At 37.2% G+C, this 23,750-nt stretch overlaps 1 protein-coding gene and 1 pseudogene across 1 annotated transcript; one reads left to right on the forward strand and one right to left on the reverse strand.

Moving 5' to 3' along the window:
* Positions 1-706: 706 nt before the first annotated feature.
* LOC135769207 (butyrophilin subfamily 3 member A3-like) lies at positions 707-13,621 on the reverse strand. The gene is made up of 9 exons (XM_073813783.1): positions 13,484-13,621; positions 9,882-9,967; positions 9,378-9,728; positions 8,733-9,005; positions 6,423-6,530; positions 5,842-5,949; positions 3,870-3,914; positions 3,674-3,700; positions 707-3,361 (listed from the first exon to the last, which is right to left on the reverse strand). The coding sequence occupies exons 2-9, from the start codon at positions 9,937-9,939 to the stop codon at positions 2,844-2,846; spliced, it is 1,488 nt and encodes a 495-aa protein (XP_073669884.1). The 5' UTR covers positions 9,940-9,967; positions 13,484-13,621; the 3' UTR covers positions 707-2,843.
* A 3,641-nt stretch (positions 13,622-17,262) lies between these two features.
* LOC141281950 (uncharacterized) lies at positions 17,263-18,705 on the forward strand (annotated as a pseudogene).
* Positions 18,706-23,750: the final 5,045 nt, after the last annotated feature.

The raw sequence follows: 23,750 nt of genomic DNA on the forward strand, positions 1-23,750 counted from the left end.
AAATAAAATTAAAATGTGTTGTTGTTTTGCTCACTGCTCTGTGCCCTCCCACCTTGAGTTCGTCATTACACCACTGTAAAACTATGCATCGTACAACAGTGTTGTGTTAAGCCTTTATGGGGCCCTGGCTAATGCAGCTTCCCCCCCCCCCAAATGTGCAATCAAACAAACATACTTGTGAAATAAAAATAAACAAACACAAAGCGCACATCATAATCTCAAAGTATTGGTCCCCAAATCTGCAAAGATAATTTCTCTTCACTATTAATTTTATATCATATTTCTAAGTTGGGTGTGGTAGTTCAATAGTTCCAAACAATTGTTATTTAGTTAATTTCTCATCAGATTGCATAGAAGGAGAGCACTGTTTATAAATAGGACAAATCTGAAAATGGTTTCTGACTTCACCAAATGTTTTGTAGAAACAATTCTTTGATGTGGAGACAACATGTTTTTAACTAAGTGACTGCATCCATACCCGAAATGGCTAATCAGGAGCACCGGGAAAATTCCTGGTGGGCCAGTCTGCTTTTTTGGCCTCAAGGGACGGTGTGTTGTCATGTCACTGGGTTAAAATATGGATGCTGTAGGCTGCCTGTATTGCAGCAGCCCCACTCTTTTGAATAAAAATGCCACAAGATAACATTGTATTTGGATAATTTTTTATTTTATATATATCAAATATATAAATAAATGACTTGAACACAATATAGAGGACTTAAAACAGATTTTTATTAACAGATAAATAAACATTTAATTCACTTTAGATTGACAAATCTTACGCAGTTTAGCCGCCTCTTGATCTGATACAACAATCAAAAGCTCTTGCTTACTAACATCAAATTGATGTGCCAAATTGATCAGAAATAACCCAAATATATATTCTCTCTCTCTCTCTCTCTCTCTCTCTCTCTCTCTCTCTCTCTCTCTCTCTCTCTCTCTCTCTCTCTCTCTCTCTCTCTCTCTCTCTCTCTCTCTCTCTCTCTCTCACACACACACACATATATTAAGTTATTAGATAAAGGAAAAGGTTATATACAATATAGTATAAAGTTAAAATACAATGACCATTATTTTTTAAATGACACGAGTTTGTGCATTTATGCTAAAGCGGAAAGTGTGTGCAGGAAGTGAGAAGTAGAGGGAAGCACATTCTGCAGCAGAGGACCTACAGCAGGGCCGTAACCACAATAGACATTGTGGGGGACATGTCCCCTAAATAATCAGAAACGGCCAAATTGTCCCTGCGCTTTCTGCGCGCATCATTTGTTGTGTTGGCATAATAAAATGAGACACAGTACAGTAAAGTGAAAATGAACTCTACGCTGCAGAAACAATCAACATTTTTAGTCAAACTCCAACGCTAAGATTACATGATTTCATAATAAACAATCAACTCCAGCGGTGTCTCCCAGTATTATTCTCTTAAACGGTAACTTAAAAAATATGCATCTTTAGCGGCCGAAACTATTGAAAAGGCAACGTGGACAATGCTGCCTTTATTTTATTGACTTCAGAAAGGTGCATTTTTTTAAATTGCTAGGCAACTACAGAGACATCTGTCTTGTCGATCAAATATTAAAGCGTGAGCGCTCCTTTGCTGTTAATTGTCACATTAGCCGAAACTATTAAAAGAGGGTCTTTGCTTTGACCTTGATCAAGGGTGAGAGGTGCACAAGCATGCCAGAGAAAGTGAGTGACTGCAGTCTCTGGTTATTCCAAGCAACTGTAAACTTCTATCACCAAAACGGAAGCCTTTCCCCTCATTCGATTGGACAATGGAAAAAACATGAATGACATCGGGCACTTTCCCACTCAGTTTACTTTTTCCAACTACAGCCGCTCAGAGAACTCCTGCAAAACCACATGGTGCGGCAGGGGGCGCAATACACTCACTGCCCATAGAAAACAATAAAAAAGGCGTCTCCCACTGTAAGTAAATAGCAGATTAAGGTGCTGTATTATTATAAAAAGATCTCCTTCTCCTTGTAACATCACAAAGGGAGCCAAATTTCAATAAACTATTTGCAAAATATAACCTAAAAATAACATTTCCAGATCATTATTATTTGGTTCCTAAAAAACAACCACAAGGGAAACAAGTTCAAGTTCAATGCACATTTAAAAACAGTCCAGGACTGACCAAAGTGCTGCACAATATAAAACAATTATAAAACATAACAATATCAGAAAGAAAAAAAAAAAAATTCGAAATAAATAGATAGAAAGTAGAAATAAATATAGAAAGTAAATACAATAATACAGTAATACAATAATAGTTAAAAACAATACCCAAATTATAATTTAATGATGAAAGGATGACAGCCGATGCCCCACAACATCGCCCGCCAAGAGTGGTGGAGGAGTACCAGTTTTTGTAAGCATTTTGTCACTAATGGCATTCCATAATGGCACTACTGTGTAGCACTAAAACGGTACAGCAAGCCGACATGCGAGCCGGCGCTCAGTCACTATAGAATCTAGTCAAAAGCTAGAGAAAATTGAGATTTAAAAGCCACTTAAGAGGGGGCAGCTCTAAGATGCGCAGACAGGTAAGCGGTTCCACTATCTAGGGAAACAAAAACTAATATTTGTGGAACGATCCTGTATTCGTCCCTAATTTGAAAATTATAATTTTTAGAAAAATACAATGCATTTTAAAGCTGTAGAGAACAGCGCACTATTGCGGCCTTTTATACTGAGATTATAATTACATTATTTTTATATAGTGAGTCCTGAATTGAAGTGGTAAGGCATAAAACTCCATGGCTGAAAATGAGTCCCACTTTGGTGGCCCCGATTCAGAGTTAAGAAGAGGATTTTTATTTTTAGATTAAATCTCATTAGATGACAAGTGGTGTAGGGTTAATATGCCGGTAAACAGGGTATAGTTTATCATTAAAAGATTGATCGGTAAATGAGTAGATATGACACATAGACTCCACATCATAAAAAGAGACTCGACCCTCCTCATAATCTACAAACACCCCGACTCTCTGAGGCTTCACACTCACGGTAATAGGAATATGTGGGTACTCACTAGCCTGATACTTCTCGCCTCTAAATCCCATCATCCAGTATCCATTTTTAGGATTCAGACTGATCTCTCCCTTCCTCTTAGCAGATTCTCTGGTCACACCCATAAACCACACCGTTAAGTCCTTCACCTCCACCTCATAGTAAAAACACCCTGACGTGAATCCTTCCTTTCCAAGAACACACTGACGTATATCAAACTTCTTGTTTTGCTCATCATCTTCATCATTCACTGTTTTTGATTGTTTTTCACATCTCACTTGTTTTCCATCATCAGACACAATGTGATCTGGATGAGCTGAATCAGGATCCAGAGTCACATTCACTGTTAAAATATTGAGATTTCTGCTTTACAGATGAATGTTGTAATAATAATGATGATAATAATATTATTAGTTTGTGTCTTTCTATAACACAACATCACTTTACAGAGAAATAAACAAACATAAACACACTGCACAGAAAAAATTAACTGAAACAAAACAAAACAAATCTGAACAATATATAACAACAAATGAACACAGATGAAAAATATAAAGAGGATAACAAACAAATTCAATATGTCAATCAAACCACATACAGTCTCATCTAACAGCTGTAGATCTATAACACTTTAATGATGTCATCAAACTTTTACCTTGAAATTTTCTTAATAGTGATTTCCCTAAAAACAGACAGACAGTAAAGAGTTAAACAGAGATTATTACACAATTATACTTAAGATTGAGATCAAAACATTCACAGTAAAATCCAATAAATCTGTTTTACTTACATATGATATGTAAAGTGTCTATTAATTAATCATTTAATAAAGACATTAAAAATAAACTCACAACTTCCTACTGTCCCCTTCTCAATCATTGAAAGTCTCTCACATTCTAGAGAGTTCAAGTGTTGAAGACAAGAGAAAACAGATTTATAAAATAACACAAAAAACAATCAATTTTATTGAATAAATACAACAATCACAAACATAAACATTTAAATATTGACATGTTTTAATGCATGATTTTATTTTTGTGTTTTAGTTATATACAATTTGATATGATTGTGGGGTTTTATCAGAATTTGATCTGATCATCTAAACTTAAATCAAACAACAGACACACAGATGTTTGTGTAAACATTTACAGTGCAGGTGGATAAAGTTTGTGAACTCTTGATCATAATGACTGAGTTTCTCTCTTTTATCAGCAGTAACATCCACTGAGTGTTTCATGTATTGAGTGATTATTTCAGCTTCAGATCAACACAAGAGTCAATAATATTTCTGCACTGATCCTCTTTACATATTAAACTCTTTATGTTCATCAATATTACTGAGATTTCTGATGTAAATTTAAGATCATGCCAAAGTATCTCAGTCAGGTTGAGATCAGGACTCATGGGTCACAGCAGAAACGTCTCGGTTACGTATGCAACCCTCGTTTCCTGAAGGAAGGGAACGGAGATGTCACGTCGTGAAAGATGAATTGATAGCATGCTTTGCAGGGCCGATCTACTAAAATCTACGAAGCTACTAAAACGGCAATGAACTGGCGCTATATGGATGCCAGGCCTATCACAAGTTACAAAGAATACAACTGATGAAAGGATGACAGCCGATGCTCCACAACATCGCCCGCCAAGAGTGGTGGAGGAGTACCAGTTTTTGTAAGCATTTTGTCACTAATGGCACTCCATAATGGCACTACTGTGTAGCACTAAAATGGTACAGCAAGCCGACATGCGAGCCGGCGCTCAGTCACTATAGAATCTAGTAAACGTGTTAGGTGTAGCCCAGCCAGCAGTTCTGCAGATGTCTGTCAGCAAGGAACCACGAGCTAATGCCCAGGATGAAGCAACACTCCTAGTAGAGTGAGCCTTCAAATTAAAGAGGCATGGGGTGCCCTGCAATAAGCAAGGCGATGGTGTTCACTATCCAATGGGACATCGTCTGCTTGGTGACAGCTTTACCTTTATGCTGACCACTGTAACAGACAAAGACCTGGTTCGAATGCTTTGCGTTCTACTGTTCAACCGCAGTGCGTGTACGCGACATAACAAAGCCATGGCTTTCATGATCTCTGAAAGGAGTGGTAGGAACCTTAGGCACATAGCCTATCCTCTTAAAGGAGGCCAATGCAAGGAGCATTAAAGTTTTTATAGTAAGAAAGTTATGCTCACAGTCTGCAGAGGCTCAAAGGGAGCATCCTAAAGGCCTTTCAGCACCATGGACAGGACACAGGGAGGAATAGACGGGGATTTAACCATTGAGTACCCCTTAAAAACCTAATAACCAGGTCGTGCTGACCCACTGACTTACGTTTATCGGGGTATGGTGAGCGGATATCACAGCAATATGCAGCCCACAACTCAAGATAGTTGATGGGCCAGCACAGCTGGGGGGCTGTCGACACCATTTAGACTGCAAGCCTGTTGTACGTGGCCCCCCAGAGGCATCTGTCTATACGACAGCATAATATGCAAAAACTGCACTCTCTCCGGGGTTTTAAAGCCTCCTCTTCGACTTTCGTTAAGACATGGGGAGAAAGAGACAGCGCGAATGGTAGGACTTTGATATGCCTACCCCAATCATGGCGGCAAACCAATCATGGGGATGGATGCATTGAAAATGCGTTTGTGCGTCAACATCCTGATCAATTAAGCAATATGAGCATTTGAGGGCTGCATGTCATCGCGCATCAAAACGACTCAGAATAAAAAACATTGGATTTATGAGAGTAAATTAACAGCAAAATTTCATCATGAGATTAACTATCCCTTTAACAATAAATCTATAACATAACCAACAGACAAAATTACCATTTTTTATTCTCCTCTCCTCACTCTGTAGTATCTCTTCCTCACTTTTTAGTCTCTCATCTTCACTCTGTATTCTCTGGTTCTCTCTCCGTTTCTTTCTCTGTAGTTCTGAAGAGAAAAAAAAACATTAAACTGATATAATTATTTCTTTACAACTACAGGAGTAACAACTTAAAACATACAACATTATTTAGATTATTTTTATTTAGATTATTTTCTGGTTTATATCTCGACTTGCCCACGTGATGCCTTTACATGTGTGAAGTGTACTCCATAGAGCACAGATCATAAAACTGTCTTAAAAGTATAAATTCTTTACTTTTAAGTGTTACAGTATGAGAAGTGAAATCTCAAATTACTGTGTGTTCAATTGAAGATGAAGGGAATCTAAACCTTAAAAGTTGCTTCTTTAAACAATGTAACAAACAACATTCACATACACTGAACCCAGCTAACTGATGAGATACTTAACACTAAAAACATTTACATTACAACATTTCTTTTTACCTAACTAACTATAGGCTACACTATATCCAGTACATGTAATAAATAAAACAAAACAAAACAAACATGAATGTTACCTCTGTGTCTATAGATGAACACAGCGATCAATATTCCAGCAATCACACCGAACAAAACAGCAAATGAAATCAGGATCATTAATGTCCTCCAGGAGTTAAACATGTTACCTGTGTAAAATGTTATTACAAAACTTACTATTTCACTCAAATGAAAAAACGTTGTATAATACATTCATGCTTAAATATACAGTGAAGATGTTGTTTCACTATAACAAAACTGTACAGTAAAAATGAGAGAAATTTTCTTGAAACAGATCCTTGTCTTTAAATGCAACTGTTTATTTACATGCATAAACACCCATTTAAAGGATTAGTTCACCACAAAATTACAATTTTATCTAAAATCACTTACCCCGTGTTGTTTTAAACCACAAAGTCCTTAGGTTGTCTTCAGAACACATTTTTAGATATTTTTGAAAACCGAGAGGCTTGTGACCAGTGTTGGGGAAAGTTACTTTTAGAAGTAATGCATTACAATATTAAGTTACTCCCCCCAAAAGTAACTAATTGCGTTACATAGTTACTTTTCATGGAAAGTAATACTTACGTTACTTTTGCGTTACTTGGCTGAGGCTTGATCTCTTTCAGGCCTTGCAGGTGTTGTTTATGAAGTTCTGCATTCAAAACGGCATTTTCCATCACAAAAAATGTCCATCACTATGTTTAGTTTAATTCAGTACATTATTATAATTTTTTTATTCAAATTAATTAAACTGAAAAGTAACTCACATTACTTTTTTAACCCTAATAAGTCCCTTGGGGTCAATCTTACCCCAAGCCACTTTTATTTAGAACAACTTGTTTTTGTTTATTTAGAACAACATATAAAAACAACTGGGCTTGATTCAGTCGTTCTAAAGAGGTGTAAAAAAATTCACCAAAAGAGGCGCTTTAGGGGGTAAATATGACCTCAATTGAAATCAATGGGAAATGCAAAAAAATATATATATTTTTTTCTTGTTATTCATCAAATAAAATCAATGCATCCAGAATAAATCTGAAAAGTTTGACACAGAAAGGTAGGCCTGGTACTAGAGCACAAATGCAATATGGAATAGACATGCTCAATCATACACACACACAAATAGACACACAAACACACACACGCACACACACACACACACACACACACACACACCTAGTTTTCTTGACATGAGAGCTTTCTCTCTCCCTAGGATGTGGTGTGCAAGCGCACGTGTTCTGTGGTTTTCTGTGTAACAACAACAACAGTGTTTTATCTCATATTTAACCCATTTACTCCTAAAACGCCTAAAACCTTTGTTATTCCAGGATAAATACCCTTATCTCCTGAGGGTTTTCAGAAAAAATACTAAGAGTTGTCAACGTCTACCAAAAACTTAATATCTGAAGTTGAGTTGTTTTATTTTTGAATAAAAAGAAGATAATATGTATTTTCTTATTTTATAGTTAAAGTATAATTTTGTATATATTTTTTTAAATTTTGCAGAAGCACTTTGTTTCTACGTGAACTACCTCTTTGCACTTCAATAAAAAAAGCCCTTGTGGATTTTGACACATTTGTTTTGCAGTAGTTTTTTGGGGAGTTTTTTCCACGCAAAGTAACCGAGATATCGACTATCGAGATATAGCAAAATATATCGAGATATAGTCCCCACTCCATATCGCCCAGCCCTAGTTGCCAATGTATAGACATAGAATACAGTGGCAAGTAATTTGTGCATTTATATGGACTGTTTAAGTATTGTTTGCAGTGTTTGCATAATGGTTTGCATAAAAACAAAAAAGGTTGTCAACTACATCAGCAGGTGACGTCAGCAGCATGCGCTGTAGTCTGCTCGTGAACGCGCACTGTAAGATCAAAGTGGAGAACAAATTGTTGAATAAAATTGTTCGTCTTGTTTTGTTCACGCACCAAAGTCGTTTCATAATATTATTATTGAACTACTGATGGCACATGGACCTTTTCTGCGATGTCTTTCAATCAAACTGCAGTCTATGGGACAGACACAAGTCTCCTTTTCATCAAAAATATCTAAAAACGTGTTATGAAGACAATCAAAGAAATTGGTGGTTTAAAACGACAAAGAAGTAAGTGATTTATTATAAAATTAGAATATTAGGGTGAACTAATACTTTAAAGTGTGAGGACTTGCACTGACATATCTTAAAATACATCAGAAATGCACACAAAATGCACACAAGTGATGTTTTTGGTAAGGCATGTTTGTTAAAACTAGTTATATTTCCTGATTAAACTAAGGCCTAGTCCCAGCTAATCCCTTTCCGGGAAACCACTAGTACTTAACAAGATTTAGTGTTTGTACTTACTTGATGTAATAATCTCAGTCTCCATCATGTGATGTCTCATTGTGACTCTACAGTGATATTTACTGTCTCTGTTATATACAGTGATCATGTGTTTCACTCTGAATCCATCTGTCTCTCTCTGTTTGTCTGTATTTTCAGATGTCAAAGTGACTCCTTCACTGTCCAGCCACACAAGTTCAGGTTCAGGGTACCAGCCTTTAGTTTCGCACTGCAAATGAAGTCCACCAGAACCATCAAATCCATCTACAGTGATGAGTGGAGGACTTCCTACAGCTACACATAACAAGGGAAAACCATTTATTATCTAATTTAGTATTTGTTATGACTTATAGTGATTATAACAACAGACAAATGCCTAAACAAACTTATAGACCCTTTTACAGCTCATGTGATCAAATAGCCTGCGCTCATTTCTTCTATCCACTCCACTATAGTACACAGATCTGGTAGCTGTGTTGAAAAAGTTGATAAAGTCAACTTTTTAAAATAACTTTCTCTGTCTGTGTTGCTTCACTGTTGATTCTTGCCATACTTCTGTTGCCTTAATGCGCGTGCATACGCTGCCACGTCATCATTGTGTACAAACAGTAAAAGGGTCTATTGAACAGTCTCACACAAGATGTTAGTTTTCTGTGGTTTGCTCACCTTCAACTCTGAGATCAACAGTGATGTCATCACTCCTGGTTTTAGACTCAATAAAACACTTATAAGCTCCTTCATCAGAGATCTGAACTCTTGATAGTTTGAGTGATGTGTTTCCTTTCGATAGTTCATCTTTAAACACTTCAGTTCTTTCTCTGTACGACTGAAGCTGATTTGTGTTTTTATCTTCATGATCTTCATAGAGATGAACTACTGAGCCATCGAGATCAAGTCTAAACCACTCGACTCTCATGTCTACAGCACTGATGTTGGGTTTGAGAGAACAGGGCAGAATTACATCCTTACCATGTATAGCGATCAAAGGAGCTACAGGTCCAACAACATCAAACTCATCTGTTAGAGAAAGAAAAAAAAGATCTGAATAATGTTGATTTCTTAAAGAAACCAAACACAATCAACAAAAATAAACTCATATCTGTCAAAAGTTCAAAAAGATCGACTTTTTTGCGATTAACATTGATCTTTATATGTGTGAATATATATTACCTGATCTTGATACTGCAAATCCACTAATAATGAGAAGAGTCAAATAAATGAACTTCATTTCTTTTAAAAACACAGCGGCTAAAAATCTAAAATGTGGGGAAAAAAAGGAAATTTCATTAAGGAAAAACAGATGCCATATGCCTATAATATTTATTTCTTAAAAATAAAACTACTTGAACTGTTAATACAGTGTCAAGAAAAAAAGTGTACCTTTTGGAATTTCATAGTTTTCATGAAATGTGATCTGATCATCAAGTCAATGTAAGCCATGCTTTGCCAAAAAGATATCTCAGAGGAGCTACCATCAAGAATTGTTGCCTTTACATTAAAGCTGGAAAGGGTTACAAAGTTACAAAGACTTTAGAAATTTACCATGCTACCATGCTTGTCACGGAGAACGCAAAAGATGACCAAAGGTAAAATAGCTGGTGAGTCTCTTCTTTTAATGAAAACACAGGCTGAGCTGTACAGGCAGAATAACTTAGAAAATGAGAGAAGCACACAAGAAAACAGGCAAGACCGCACTGGTCGATTAACTTAAGAGGTCACAGTCATTAAAGGGGAAAAAACAAGCAGGACCGCTTGGCCGTTTAACAAAGGGTAGGCGCACGGCAGACAGACTCGGCCGGGTCCGTGGCGTTCTAATGCTGGCTGTGACAGGCTGCGGCAGCAGTGACGGGGCTCGAGAGACAGAGGGGAATCACAGGTGCACTTGTGCAGCCTCGACACCTTCCACAACTCTTCCTCTGCAGGTTAACCGGACAGAGAACAGACTTGGTAACAAACAGCAAATAATACAGCAGAACAACGACACGACAGGGTAGGACAGGAGCACGGCTCCGTATCAAACAGTAAGAAGCACAAAACAGCGTGACGGTTAATTAATAATCCGACAGCGGAGGGGAAAAAGAGAGAACTATAAATAGACCATTTCAAAAGATGAACAACACTGGTCCAGAAGCACTTCCTGTTTCAGTTTTTTAACACTAGATAAACGTTGGGATAAAATACAACCAACAGAACACATAGAACTGAGTCAAAAAGTTAAACAAACATCTTAAAGATAATGATATATGAGTGAAATAAAAAATTAAAACAGGAAGTGCTTCTGGACCAGTGTTGTTTACATCTTTTGAAATGGTCTATAGGGAGGCAAATCGCAGGATAGGGAGCAGGTGAGGGAATAAGAAACAGCTGAAGGGAGCGCTAATAGACTAACAAGCAAGTAAATGAGATGTGGAGGGTAGTGTCATGGGCTTGCCAGACCTTTTGTACTAGACTCAGGTCTGAGTGCATAGGTGTCATTTACACTGGGGATGCTGGTGACATGTCCACACCACTTTTTGAAATGGCTGATTTTGTCCCCACCACTTTTTGAAAGCATTTGGTTAAAATGTTCTGAAAAATCAAATACCTGTGCGACTAACACTGCAAAAATGTCTTTCTTACTTAGTATTTTTGTCTTGTTTTCAGTAGAAATATCTAAAAATTCTTAAGTAAAGATGATTTTCTTGATGAGCAAAATGACCTAAGAAAATAAGTCTATTTTTTAGACAAAAAGTATACAATTTAAGTGAATTTGTGATTAAAACAAGCAAAAATATCTGCCAATGGGTTGTGAAAATAAATCTAAAAATAAGATTTCTTTTTCTTAAGAAATCTTACTCACTTAAATTGTATATTTTTTGTTTAAAAACTAGACTTATTTTGTTACGTCATTTTGCTCATCAAGAAAATTTATCTTGATTTAATTTTTTTTAGATATTTCTACTGAAAACAAGACAAAAATACTAAGAAACAAAAGAATTCTTAGTATTTTTGTCTTGTTTTCAGTAAAAATATCTAAAAAAAAATCTTCAATTAAGATGCTTTTAAATTTTGTGTTTACAAAAAATTTTCACGATTTTTTTGCTTACCCAATTGGCAGATTTTTTTGCTTGTTTTATGCACAAAATGACTTACATTTGGTATTTTTGGTCTAAAAACTAGACTTATTTTCTTAGGTTATTTTGCTCAAGAAAAAGCATCTTAATTTAAGAATTTTTAGATATTTTCCTGAAAACAAGACAAAAATACAAAGACATTTTTTTCTTGAAAATCATTTTTTTTGCAGTGTACAACTGGTTTTGTGGTCCAGGGTCACATATGTTGAAATTATGATTTCTACAGTATGGTGCTTTGGCACTGTTTGGTTGAGCTGGTGTTGCAGGGACTGTTTCATGTGCAGTCAACATTGTTGAGGGTTTTATGCTGAGTATTTTTGTGTTGTTGACTGGCCTACACTATGCCCATTTTTGATGCGCCGTTATTCAATATTTTTCCCGTTCTGCTGTAATGTTTTTTCATCTGATCTTTTGTCCCACCACTTTTCAACACAAACTGACGCCCCTGTCTGAGTGTATCTGGCAAGACCATGACAGTACTATGTTCTATGTGGGGACATGTGGAGTCATATTGTGTGTGTGGCTTCCACATGTTCCCAGTGTCTTGTCGCTGTCATGGTCTTGCCAGACCTTTGTGTAGATTCAGGTCTTTTTCAGAGGGCAAGATTATGGCAGCATTGTGTTTTGTGTGGGGACACGTGTGTTCACATTATGTATTTGTGTCACGTGTTCCCAGTGTCTTGTCACTTTCACCCTACTCCCTTATGTACTTGTGTCTTACGTAATTAATTATGTTCACCTGTTCCCCATTGATATCGTGTCTTTATAATGCCCTGTCGTTCTCTGTCGTGTGCGCGTTCGTTGTCGTAAGTCAGTGTGTTCATGTCTTCCGTGTTCATGACTTATACTTTGGTTCCAGTGTTTTGTTACTGTGTTTCGTGTCCCATCACTGTGTTTATTTATCTTCTGTTCTACCCCCTCGTGGGTTTTTGTGTTTGTTACCTTAATAAATTCTCAGTTATTTATATATATCGTCTGCGTTTGGGTTCTCCCTCTTTTGTGTAAAACCAGTCGTGACAGGTAGTGAAAGAAAAACCCAATATCATAAAAACAGTTAAGCAAACAAAAATCTACAAATGGAGATGCTTGGGGATTGTTGCTACTCTACCAAGAAGTGGGCGCCTAGTCAATATGACACCAAGAGCACAACAAAGACTCATCAATGAGGTAAAGAAACAACCCCAAATGACAGCCAAAGATTTGGATCATCTGGCAGACATCTTCACATACCTTTTTCACAAGCACTATGAGTTTTTTTGGTTGTTCTCAAAAGATCAGAATTTGTGTCATTATTTTTAGACACATTATGTTTGTCTATACCCTTGACTTAAATGATGACAAATGACAAATAAAGTAAATAAAAAATGTCACAATTAAATACAATGTCTGTCACTCAAATTATAAGCAAAATATGATTGAAGGAAACTTGTTGGCTTATGCCCTACTCACTGCATCTTGTTAGCAGCACTAACAGAAAAATACATCATATACTAGGTAGAAACAGATTCTCTAAATAACAGTTGCATATTACCACACTGCTATTGTATAGTTTTTATTTGTATTTAATTCAGATTAAATATCATTCATATTCAGCACATGCTAAAAAGATGACATCTCTGCACTTATTTACATTTATCAGGTAAATAATTTAGAACTTACCTTTAACTCATCTGTAAGAATGTTTACAATCGTCTTAAGTGTCTGAATAAATTCTGTTGTTGAGAGTTTGTAAAAGGACGGAAGACAAAACTTGTTTTTTAGTTTTACTTTCACTTACAACACCACACCTAAACTGTGCTGGGCTTACATGGCTCCTCCCATCATTCTCACTAACATTCAGGAAGCTAAAAGCCTTTACTGTGTGTGTCTAACATTTTATTATATATTTATTATTTATTATATTTATTACTGGAATTTGTGGCAGGACAGGTCCAGATACTCATAGCCTGCATTATATTAGCACTTACGGTTTTAATTTATAGTATGGCTATTAAACAGGCTAAGCAATGCAAAGTTTTTTTTGTTGGCAAAATTGTGTAACAGAAATACAAATCTTCTTATAAATTAAAAATCGTAGCACTTTCAATTAAATAAAATTTTACTTATATGATTTCGCTATTAAACCATATTAATAAAATCGTAATGTACAGTGTAATGTTAAGCTTCAGATTTTGAATAGACTATGGTTTGTAATTTTAGTGGAATGATCTGATTCTTCTTTTTTTTTTTTTTGCTAGTGTAAGTACCACCCATCGGTTCCAACGAAGGTATCCAATTGCCTGGTGAAGGGATTTTGTGTTCTCGTTTTCCTTTAGCGCTTCTAAAAGAATAATTTCATTTATTAGATTTCAAATGTATTTCTTTGACCTCTGTGGTTAAATTATAATCTGACTCCAATGTATAAAATTATTATCTATATTATTCTGATGCTGATCACAATTTATATTGACTATTATTATATTTTAATTCTCTTAATTATTTAAAATGAATTGCATTCATATAGAGAAAAAGGTGTATCTCTGGAGGTGCTTAAGGCAGTTCCATACAGCAGGCATTTCTCCTTCTAACTTAAGTATCCTGGCAAAAAACCCACCTCTAAAAGAAATGCATCTTCTATCCTAATTTCTAAAACCTCGATCCATCTTATCTTAGACTTACAGAAATGAGACGTTTTTACTCATCACACCAAACTGTAAACTGTGTACTAAATCTATGGTGATATAAATGAACTTCATTAATGTGCTTATAAAATAAGAATTGCATGTTGTCACCCATATATTTTCTCAGTATTGAATGTTACTGAAATTGCCAAGCAGGGTGAAAGATTTAGTTGATTCCCAGGAAATGTATGGACTGATACAAATCTACACTACAACAAATACACAGAATATTTTGGATACAATTATATTCCAAATAAACAAGCATTAAATATAAAATAACTGTTTAAGTACAAAAGTAATTTTATATGTACTGTTGCCACACACATATTTATGTACATTTTATAAACAAAACTTCATAGGGTGGCCTAAGCCAGTGGTTCCCAAACTTTATCAGCGTGCGACCCCCCCTTGTGTACGGTGCATTCCTTTGCGGCCCCCCAAAGACAATTTGTGACAAAAAACTGTTCTAAAACTCAACATTTTAATAAAAAAAACTTTTTTGGGGTTTAATTACACAGAATTCATGATAAATTAATGTATTTCATAAAATGTCAAAAAACTGGCCCCCCAGCACCATCTCGCGCCCCCCCCCCCCCCCCCCAGTTTGAAAACCACTGGCCTAAGCTGCAGTACTTCAAATTTTCAAAATTAGCGTGACATTGTGTCAGTATTACCCAAGCGTGCCGCACAAGCCCTGAAAAGTGAAGCCAAAACGTCTCAATCGCCCCCCAGTGACTGGTTCCAGTATAGGTCATAAACCCCGCCTCCCCATGTTACTCAATGGGACTTGAGACCAACTAAAAATATTAATTACACTTCGATTATCTTTTTTCCGAAGCTGGTTTCTGTCATTAACTGTAGTTTATATCACGCTGTTGTAAATTAAAATGTTTGTTTTTAAAATAGATTTGTGTTTAGTTAGTTATTTAATGAAATTCCGGGGGCGCGGCTCTGCTGCTGACCCTGTACCACACCAGCACTCGTCTGTATTGTTTGTTTTATTTGTTCTTTTTATTCCTAAAGTTTTTAAGTTTGTCTCTGGAAACTGCTAATGTTTATTGAATCGTTTGATGCCTTTTGATTGCTCACTGAACGTTTGATATGGAGATTCTTAAGCTAGTACTGGTTCTGTGCCTAGCAGTCGGTTTGATAAACTGCGCGCAGCTGACGGGAAACAAGAGGCTCATCTATACGAGGGAGGATCTGATGTCCATGCGGTATGGCGGCATTGTTGAGGATAAACAACTTCGGGAGGCTATCCGTGATATAAGTCGAGATCCTCGTTCCCATGGATCAGTTAAGAACAAGTCTAAGAAAAGAGGATCTAGAGGAGGTGTGAAACAAAGGGTTAAACGCCGGGGAAACAAACCTCCACTGCCGGTAATCACTTTGACTAATGTCCGCTCAATTAACAACAAGCTGGATGAACTGGCTGCAAAAGTGGCATTTGACTGTGATTTTAGAATGAGTAATCTTATCTGTCTAACAGAAACTTGGCTAAAACACCATCCGGATCCTATGTTAAATGGGTATACTACCATTAGAGCCGACAGAGATGAGGAAAAGTCACGCAAGTCGATCGGAGGTGGTTTATGCATCTTTGTTGACAATAAATGGGCAAAGGACTTTTGCATTCGGGAAAAGATTTGTACTCCAGACTATTAAATTTTAACTGTGTCATTTAGACCTTTTTATCTGCCGAGAGAATTCGGTCAAATAACTATTATCCTGACTTATGTTCCTGGTCCGAATATGGAAATTGCTGCTGAACGATTAGCAGAGAGCTATAATTGCGCTCTGTCTCGGTCTACCGAACAGCCGGTTTTTATTTTATTTTATTTTTATTTTAGGAGATTTTAATATGTGTAGTTTGTCTGATTATCTGCCTACTTTGCAGCAATATGTTACTTGTCCAACTCGATCCACTCGCATCCTGGACTGCTGCTATGGAAATGTTAATGACGCATATAAAACCCTGTGTCGGCCGCCTTTGGGTCAATCTGACCATAACGTTATACATCTCCTGCCGAAATATAGAAGTAAACTTAAGCAGCAAGCAGTGGTCACCAAGGACATTCAGGTATGGACAAATAATTCTGTTGAGCAGCTCCAAGACTGTTTTGATGATACTGTTTGGGATTTGTTTTTTGATACTGGAAATGATATGAATGAAATTACAGACACAATCTCAGCTTATATACAGTTTTGTGAGGAAAATGTAATTGGGACTAAAACGATCAGAATTTTCCCTAATAATAAGACGTGGGTTTCTAAAGATTTTAAAAGGTGTTTGAATGATAAAAAGAGAGCTTTTTGTAGTGGTGATTTAATTACTTATAGAGAGTGTAAAAGAGTTGTAAAGGGTAAATTGAGGGAAGCTAAATCACAATATAGGAATAAGATTGAGGGAAATTTTACTACAGGTAATGTCCGGCAAGCGTGGGATGGTCTGAATATTATGATGGGTAGGAATGTTAAAAAGCGTAGTGATTTACCAATTACTATGCCTATCAATGATATTAACAACTTTTTTAACAGATTTGACACTGAGGCTAGTAGTTTGAACTGTAATAGTATTTGTCAGACCATCCCATATAGTGCCCCTATTAATTTGACGGAGTTGGATGTGGTTGCTTCCATCTCCAAGATAAAGCCTGGTAAAGCTAGGGGGCCTGATGGGATTAGTGGTAAAGTGTTAAAGAGTTGCTGTCACCAACTGAAATGTGTTTTGACAAGGCTATTCCAGTCTTTGTTGCAAGCTGGAATTGTACCTCCCTCATGGAAAAAAAGTTTGATAATCCCAGTACCCAAAGGGCCTTTAGTTCATACTGTGAATGCTATGCGGATGATACCCAGCTTTACATCTCCTCGCATCCCAGCGAAACACACACGTTTTCTAAGCTAAAAGACTGCATTAGCGATGTTAGTGACTGGATGGCACATAACTTTCTTAAAGCAACACCAAAGAGTTTTTTTTACCTTAAAATAACGCTTCCAAAACAGTTTCAGTCGTTCATCCACTCTAAACAGGGTGAACAGCACTTTCACATTCGCTTTGCAGCCCTCTATCGACCAAAACCGCACTAAAGAAGTTTCCAAACGTCGGGTAGTGGTCCTGTAGTCCGAGTGAATACTACAAAAACTTGCTTTACGGCAGACCTACAATCCAATCAGAGCCAGCTATGCCTCAGTATTTATGACAGTGGTAATGAACAATTACGCTTCTAACCTGTAGGGGGAGCAAAGAGCCAGAGTTCTTTAGTGTTGCTTTAAGCTCAACTCCAATAAGACAGAGGTACTTATTATTGAACCAAATCGCTACAAACATAATATGTCAGATTACAAATTGCACATAGATGGCTGTACTGTGGTGCCATCTTCCACGGTTAGGAACTTAGGTGTGATGTTTGACAGCAACTTATCCTTTGATAGTCATATCGCCAACGTCTGCCGCACAGCATTCTTCCATCTTAGAAATATCTCAAAAATACGCCATATACTGTCTACATCTGACGCAGAGAAGCTTATTCATGCTTTTATGACCTCTAGAATAGACTATTGTAACTCGCTACTCGGGGGATGCCATTCAAATCAGGTCAACAAGCTTCAGCTAGTTCAAAACGCTTCTGCAAGGGTACTTACTCGATCTAAGAAGTATGACCACATAAGCCCAATTCTGGCATCTTTACACTGGCTACCAGTTAAATATCGCATCCAATTTAAAATATAATTAATCACCTACAAAGCTTTAAATGGCTTAGCACCCTCATATCTTAGAGAATTACTATCAGAATACAATCCATCACGAACACTACGGTCGCAAAATTCTGGCCTATTGATTATCCCTAGACTATCAAAAGTGTCTAAAAGTGGAAGATCCTTTTCCTACTTAGCCCCTAAGCTCTGGAATGATTTACCAACCGATGTCCGAGAATCAGACACAGTCGATCATTTTAAATCTAGACTTAAAACTTTTCTCTTCAACAAAGCATTCGCATAATTTGTCTAGTAAAGGTTCTTAACTCGCAATAGTTATTTTCACGGAACAAAGCACTCACGGTCATAACACAGACCAACCAAATAAATAAATAAAAACCTTTTCTACATGAACACTTAAAATGAATTGCATTAAATAGTTTGCCACCGTTTGCCACTGAACCTGCATTAACGACGACAGTGGGGCTTCCGGCCTTAGTCAAACGGTTTGGCATGTATGGTCGGGTTGCGATTTTGGTGCTTTCATGTGTCTTGTGAATAGTATGCCATACAGACCCGTTTGCCACTGAACCTGCATTAACGACGACAGTGGGGCCTCCAGCCTTAGTCAAACGGGTTGGTATGTATGGTCGGGTTGCGTTTTTCGCGCTTTTGTGTGTCTTGTGAATAGTATGCCATACATACCCGTTTGCCACTGAACCTGCATTAACGACGACAGTGGGGCCTCCAGCCTTAGTCAAACGGGTTGGCACGTATGGTCGGGTTGCGATTTTGGCGCTATCGTAAGTCTTATGAATAGTATGCCATACAGACCCGTTTGCCACTGAACCTGCATTAACGACGACAGTGGGGCCTCCAGCCTTAGTCAAACGGGTTGGCACGTATGGTCGGGTTGCGATTTTGGCGCTATCGTAAGTCTTATGAATAGTATGCCATACAGACCCGTTTGCCACTGAACCTGCATTAACGACGACAGTGGGGCCTCCAGCCTTAGTCAAACGGGTTGGCACGTATGGTCGGGTTGCGATTTTGGCGCTATCGTAAGTCTTATGAATAGTATGCCATACAGACCCGTTTGCCACTGAACCTGCATTAACGACGACAGTGGGGCCTCCAGCCTTAGTCAAACGGGTTGGCACGTATGGTCGGGTTGCGATTTTGGCGCTATCGTAAGTCTTATGAATAGTATGCCATACAGACCCGTTTGCCACTGAACCTGCATTAACGACGACAGTGGGGCTTCCGGCCTTAGTCAAACGGGTTAACACGTATGGTCGGGTTGCGATGTTTTTGGCGTTTTCTCCTGGTCCTGTAAATGGTATACAATATAGACCCGTTTGCCACTGAACCTGCATTAACGACGACAGTGGGGCTTTAGGCCTTAGTCAAACGGGTCGTCAGGTTTCATTTTCTCTTAAAGATCGGAAGGTGACCCTTATTTACCATATATACCCTCGCATTGGGCCCCCAATTTGCTAAATCCTCAACTGTGGATAACATAATTATGCCGCAATATTTAGTCTGTCTGGAACTAAGCTGAGTTAAACCACATCACTGTGTGACACTTCAATACATATGAACGGCCGCTACGCTAATACGATTTTGTTTTTCTCTCCCTGTCTCGTCCTCGACCCGAGGACGAGACAAACAGACCCAGTCCCGGTAGATGTGAAAGTCGGCACACCTCTGATCTACTGGCTGTCCTTCAACGTTATGCCCAGCTGATACCTGACCAACGATCACCGGCAGAACCGCTTAATCTCCGCTAAATCTCCATTTCCGTTCTCCCAAGGGTTTTTCCCTCCTAGGACTTATTTTTCCTCGGATAAAAGCCCGGGGGTTTTTTTTCTCCTAGGGGTTTTTTCACCCCGGGGAGGCAGCCTTTTTGGGCTTTACCTAGCTTCCTCTTCTATACGTTGCTTTAGTAATACGTGCAATTATAATATTGAGTCATAGCCGCAGCAAATTTAACTGCTCATGCTATCATGTATTCTGTTGTGCTATCTGTCGTTTTCTGTGCTTTTCACTGCTTCTATTTATGTAAAGCTGCTTTGAAACAATTGACTTTTGTGAAAAGCGCTATATAAATAAAATTGAATTGAATTGAATCTTCGCCCTATAGCGTTAACATCTGTGTTATGCAAGACTATGGAAAGAATTCTTGTTAAATATCTAATGTCATCTGTTGGTTCAAGTGTTGACCCACTGCAGTTTGCATATACACGAAATAGGGGCACTGATGATGCGGTGTTAACCATGATGAATGTTTTAACTTTTCATTTACAAAATTCAAATGCTTATGCAAGAATTCTTTTCTTAGATTTTACATCGGCATTTAATACAATGAGGATTGATATTCTGTTAGAACGGTTAATGTACATTGGTGTTAACGGGTATCTGATTTTGTGGATTAAGGACCTTTTGTTGTTCCGTACTCAGAGGGTACATTATAATGGACAGATGTCAGATGAATGTACTGTTAATACGGGGGCCCCTCAAGGAAGTGTCATATCACCTGTCTTATTTTCATTGTATATTAATAATTTTATGATTAATAACTCCAATTTTAAACTTTTTAAGTATGCAGACGACATGGCCTTAGTGGGACTTTTTAAAAAAGAGGATATAAATGAGTCAGCTGAATATTTGAAATATGTTGAGGAACTCTTGGGCTGGTGTAATAATAGTGCATTAGTATTAAATATAAAGAAAACCAAGGAACTAGTTATAAGTCGCACTAGGCAAGATGTTGCAATTGTGCCGGTATCGATAGAGGGTCACCCGGTTGAGATTGTTGATAATTTTAAATATCTTGGCACATGTATAGACAGTAAGTTGAATTTTATGGATAACACTAATAATATTGTGAAAAAATGCATGCAACGATTGTTTCTAATACGGAGAATCTGTAGGTTTGGAGTAAGTCAAAACACATTGGAGATTGCCTACAAATCGTTGGTGGAGAGCGTTTTGACTTATAATTTAATCGCATGGTATGGGCATTTAAACTGTAAGCAGAAGAATAATCTGGCAAGAGTTACTACAGCTAGTAAAATTATTGGCAGACCACAGAGTAAGTTGGGTGAGGTGTACACCTCAAAATGTGTTTTGAAAGCGGAGAGTATATCAAAAGACCCAACTCATCCTCTGTGTGACCAGTTTGTTTTACTGCCTTCTGGGAGACGATTTTTAATGCCTAGAGCAAAGACAAATATTTACAAAAGATCCTTTGTACCCTCTGCAATCGGTTTTATCAATCAAAAAGGTATGTGATAGTGTTATGTCTGTGTTTTATATTATGTTATGTGTTTGTATGAGTGTCTGGTTTTGCTGGTCAAAGACAAATTTCAACCACGGTTGATAATAAAGTTGTATTGTATTGTATTGTATTGTATTGTATTGTATTGTATATAAAAACGGTGGTGTCACGTCATGATTGACAGCTCTGATATCGTGTGATATGCACATTCTACGAGAGCGAGGGCGGGGTTTTGACTTCGCGGCTACCCTTCCTGCTCACTACTGCGCATGACTGGTCCCGAAATCGCTATTGCGCAGAATCAAGACCCAAGATGTCAGCGCCATATCGGGATGCTGGCGGCTTCACTTTTCACCAATGGAAGAGATCGAACAGGCGTCGTCCATCTTTTTTTTACAGACTATGGTATTACCTGACGTCAAATGAGCATGAAATGAAAATGATTAAAATTGCTGATCATAAACTTAACCCAGAGTTTATCAATGTGGGTGTTGTCCAAAAAAATCATTCACTAGAATTGATTAACATATTACTCTCTCTCTCTCTCGCTCATCCCCCCCCCCTCTCTCTCTCTCTCTCTCTCTCTCTCAGGCTCATTTGCCAGGCATCACTGTTGCTGATGACTGTTTACCAATGAGTTGTTTAGGTAAAATGTCCCACTAGTCTACCATTAGCATAACATCACACATGTCTTAAGGTTGTCCTACTGGCTGAAATGTACAAAGCACTGGCAGTGTGTTAATATATAGGCTAATGAGTATTTGCACTATATGCAGTTTTTCTTACATGACCAAGAAAACTACAAAAACATAAATATAAACATTAAGAAAAAAATATTATATAGCTTAATTTTTTTGCAAGTAATATTACTTCTAATTTTGCTTCTAATAATAAAAATATTATTTAACAATATTAGCATATTCATGTTCTGTTCCCTTCTGCTAACATTTTAATAAATAATTACCTGAATATCATGAACATTTACAAAAATATATTATAGTTAGCTTTTTAGTGGATATACTGCAGTTTATTTGTGTTTTACAAGGTTTAAAGTAGCTTATTTGTTTTTAATATTAACAAAACACCCACTCCTGTTTTATCTTTTAAGATATACAATTGTATGTAATTTGTTTTCTTTGGATAGTGTGCTAGTGCTGCTAATTTATTCATGTTAGATTGATATTTTATTGTCTAGTAGAAACTTTTATTTTGAAATCCACAAATACGGAAGCTTGGTGTACAGTACGATTTGCTGTTGTGTGCGCCCACATTTTTTTTTATTGAGACTAAAACATTACCCAACGGCTAAATAAATAACCTTTCCATTGATCTATGGTTTGTTAGAATATGAAATATTTACCAATGCTCATTACTAATAAAAAAAGTTGTTTTAGCGCTCTCTCTACTGGTTTACTGCTGTAATGACCTTGTGGACTAAATGGGGGAAGTTCTAAGCTTTTACATAAAAATCAAACTTGAATGGGAAATCCCCATAGAATGGGTAGAAACGTGAAGTTTGAAATCAATTTTGATCGCGATTTTGCTGCACCCATTTGCAAAAGTAAAGTTTTTATATATTCACAGTAGGACATTTACAAAATGCCATCATGGAACATTATCTTTACATAATATACTAATGATTTTTGGCCCATGCATTGTATTTTTGGATTTTTCTACAAATATACCCGTGCAACTTACGACTGGTTTTGTGGTCCAGGGTCACATTTATCCTTCAAATACGGGACTGATGCCCATTACCCAAAGGGCACTTACCTATTTAATTAGCCACATCATCAAGCATTCCCACTAAACTGATCTTGCTTTGGGAGATTGTTGTTGAGTTGGTTCATTCAATTCCCTTATAAAAAAAATGCCCTGGTTCTTCAATTTGACATGTTAACAGCAAACAGTATGTATTTTCTTTGTGTTGGCTATTTTGAAGTTTCTAATATTTTGTGATTTTTATATAATTTCTCTTTAGTCATTCTGCTCATATGTTATGAATGTGTTTGTTACTAAAGGTTCTCTTGGCCAGCTGTTTTGTGCCCATCTATGCTGGTATCAAGCCAGTGAAGTTTCAAGGGCAGGTAATTATTTCCAATGCAACTACACTGTAGCTATCTTAGCTACAACACTGTCCCTATAACCTTTCACTTACAAAGGAGATCTTTATAGTACATCAGAGGCCGATTGCTTCAAAAGTTTCAGCCAAAGCAGTTAGTTCAAGTGTTGATTCATGAGGAAACAAATGCCGTGCGTCCAAAATCGCATGCTATGACAATATGTACTG

Source organism: Paramisgurnus dabryanus, chromosome 3, assembly GCF_030506205.2.
Source record: "Paramisgurnus dabryanus chromosome 3, PD_genome_1.1, whole genome shotgun sequence".
Lineage (NCBI taxonomy): Eukaryota > Metazoa > Chordata > Actinopteri > Cypriniformes > Cobitidae > Paramisgurnus > Paramisgurnus dabryanus.

Excerpts from the sequence above, each read along its gene's own strand:
- LOC135769207 (XM_073813783.1), bottom strand. The coding sequence starts at position 9,939 with ATGAAGTTCATTTATTTGACTCTTCTCATTATTAGTGGATTTGCAGTA. Across the intron at positions 9,729-9,881 it reads ATTTGCAGTATCAAGATCAG|ATGAGTTTGATGTTGTTGGA; the intron begins GTAATATATATT and ends TTTCTCTAACAG. Across the intron at positions 3,701-3,869 it reads GAAGGGGACAGTAGGAAGTT|GGAAATCACTATTAAGAAAA; the intron begins GTGAGTTTATTT and ends GTCTGTTTTTAG.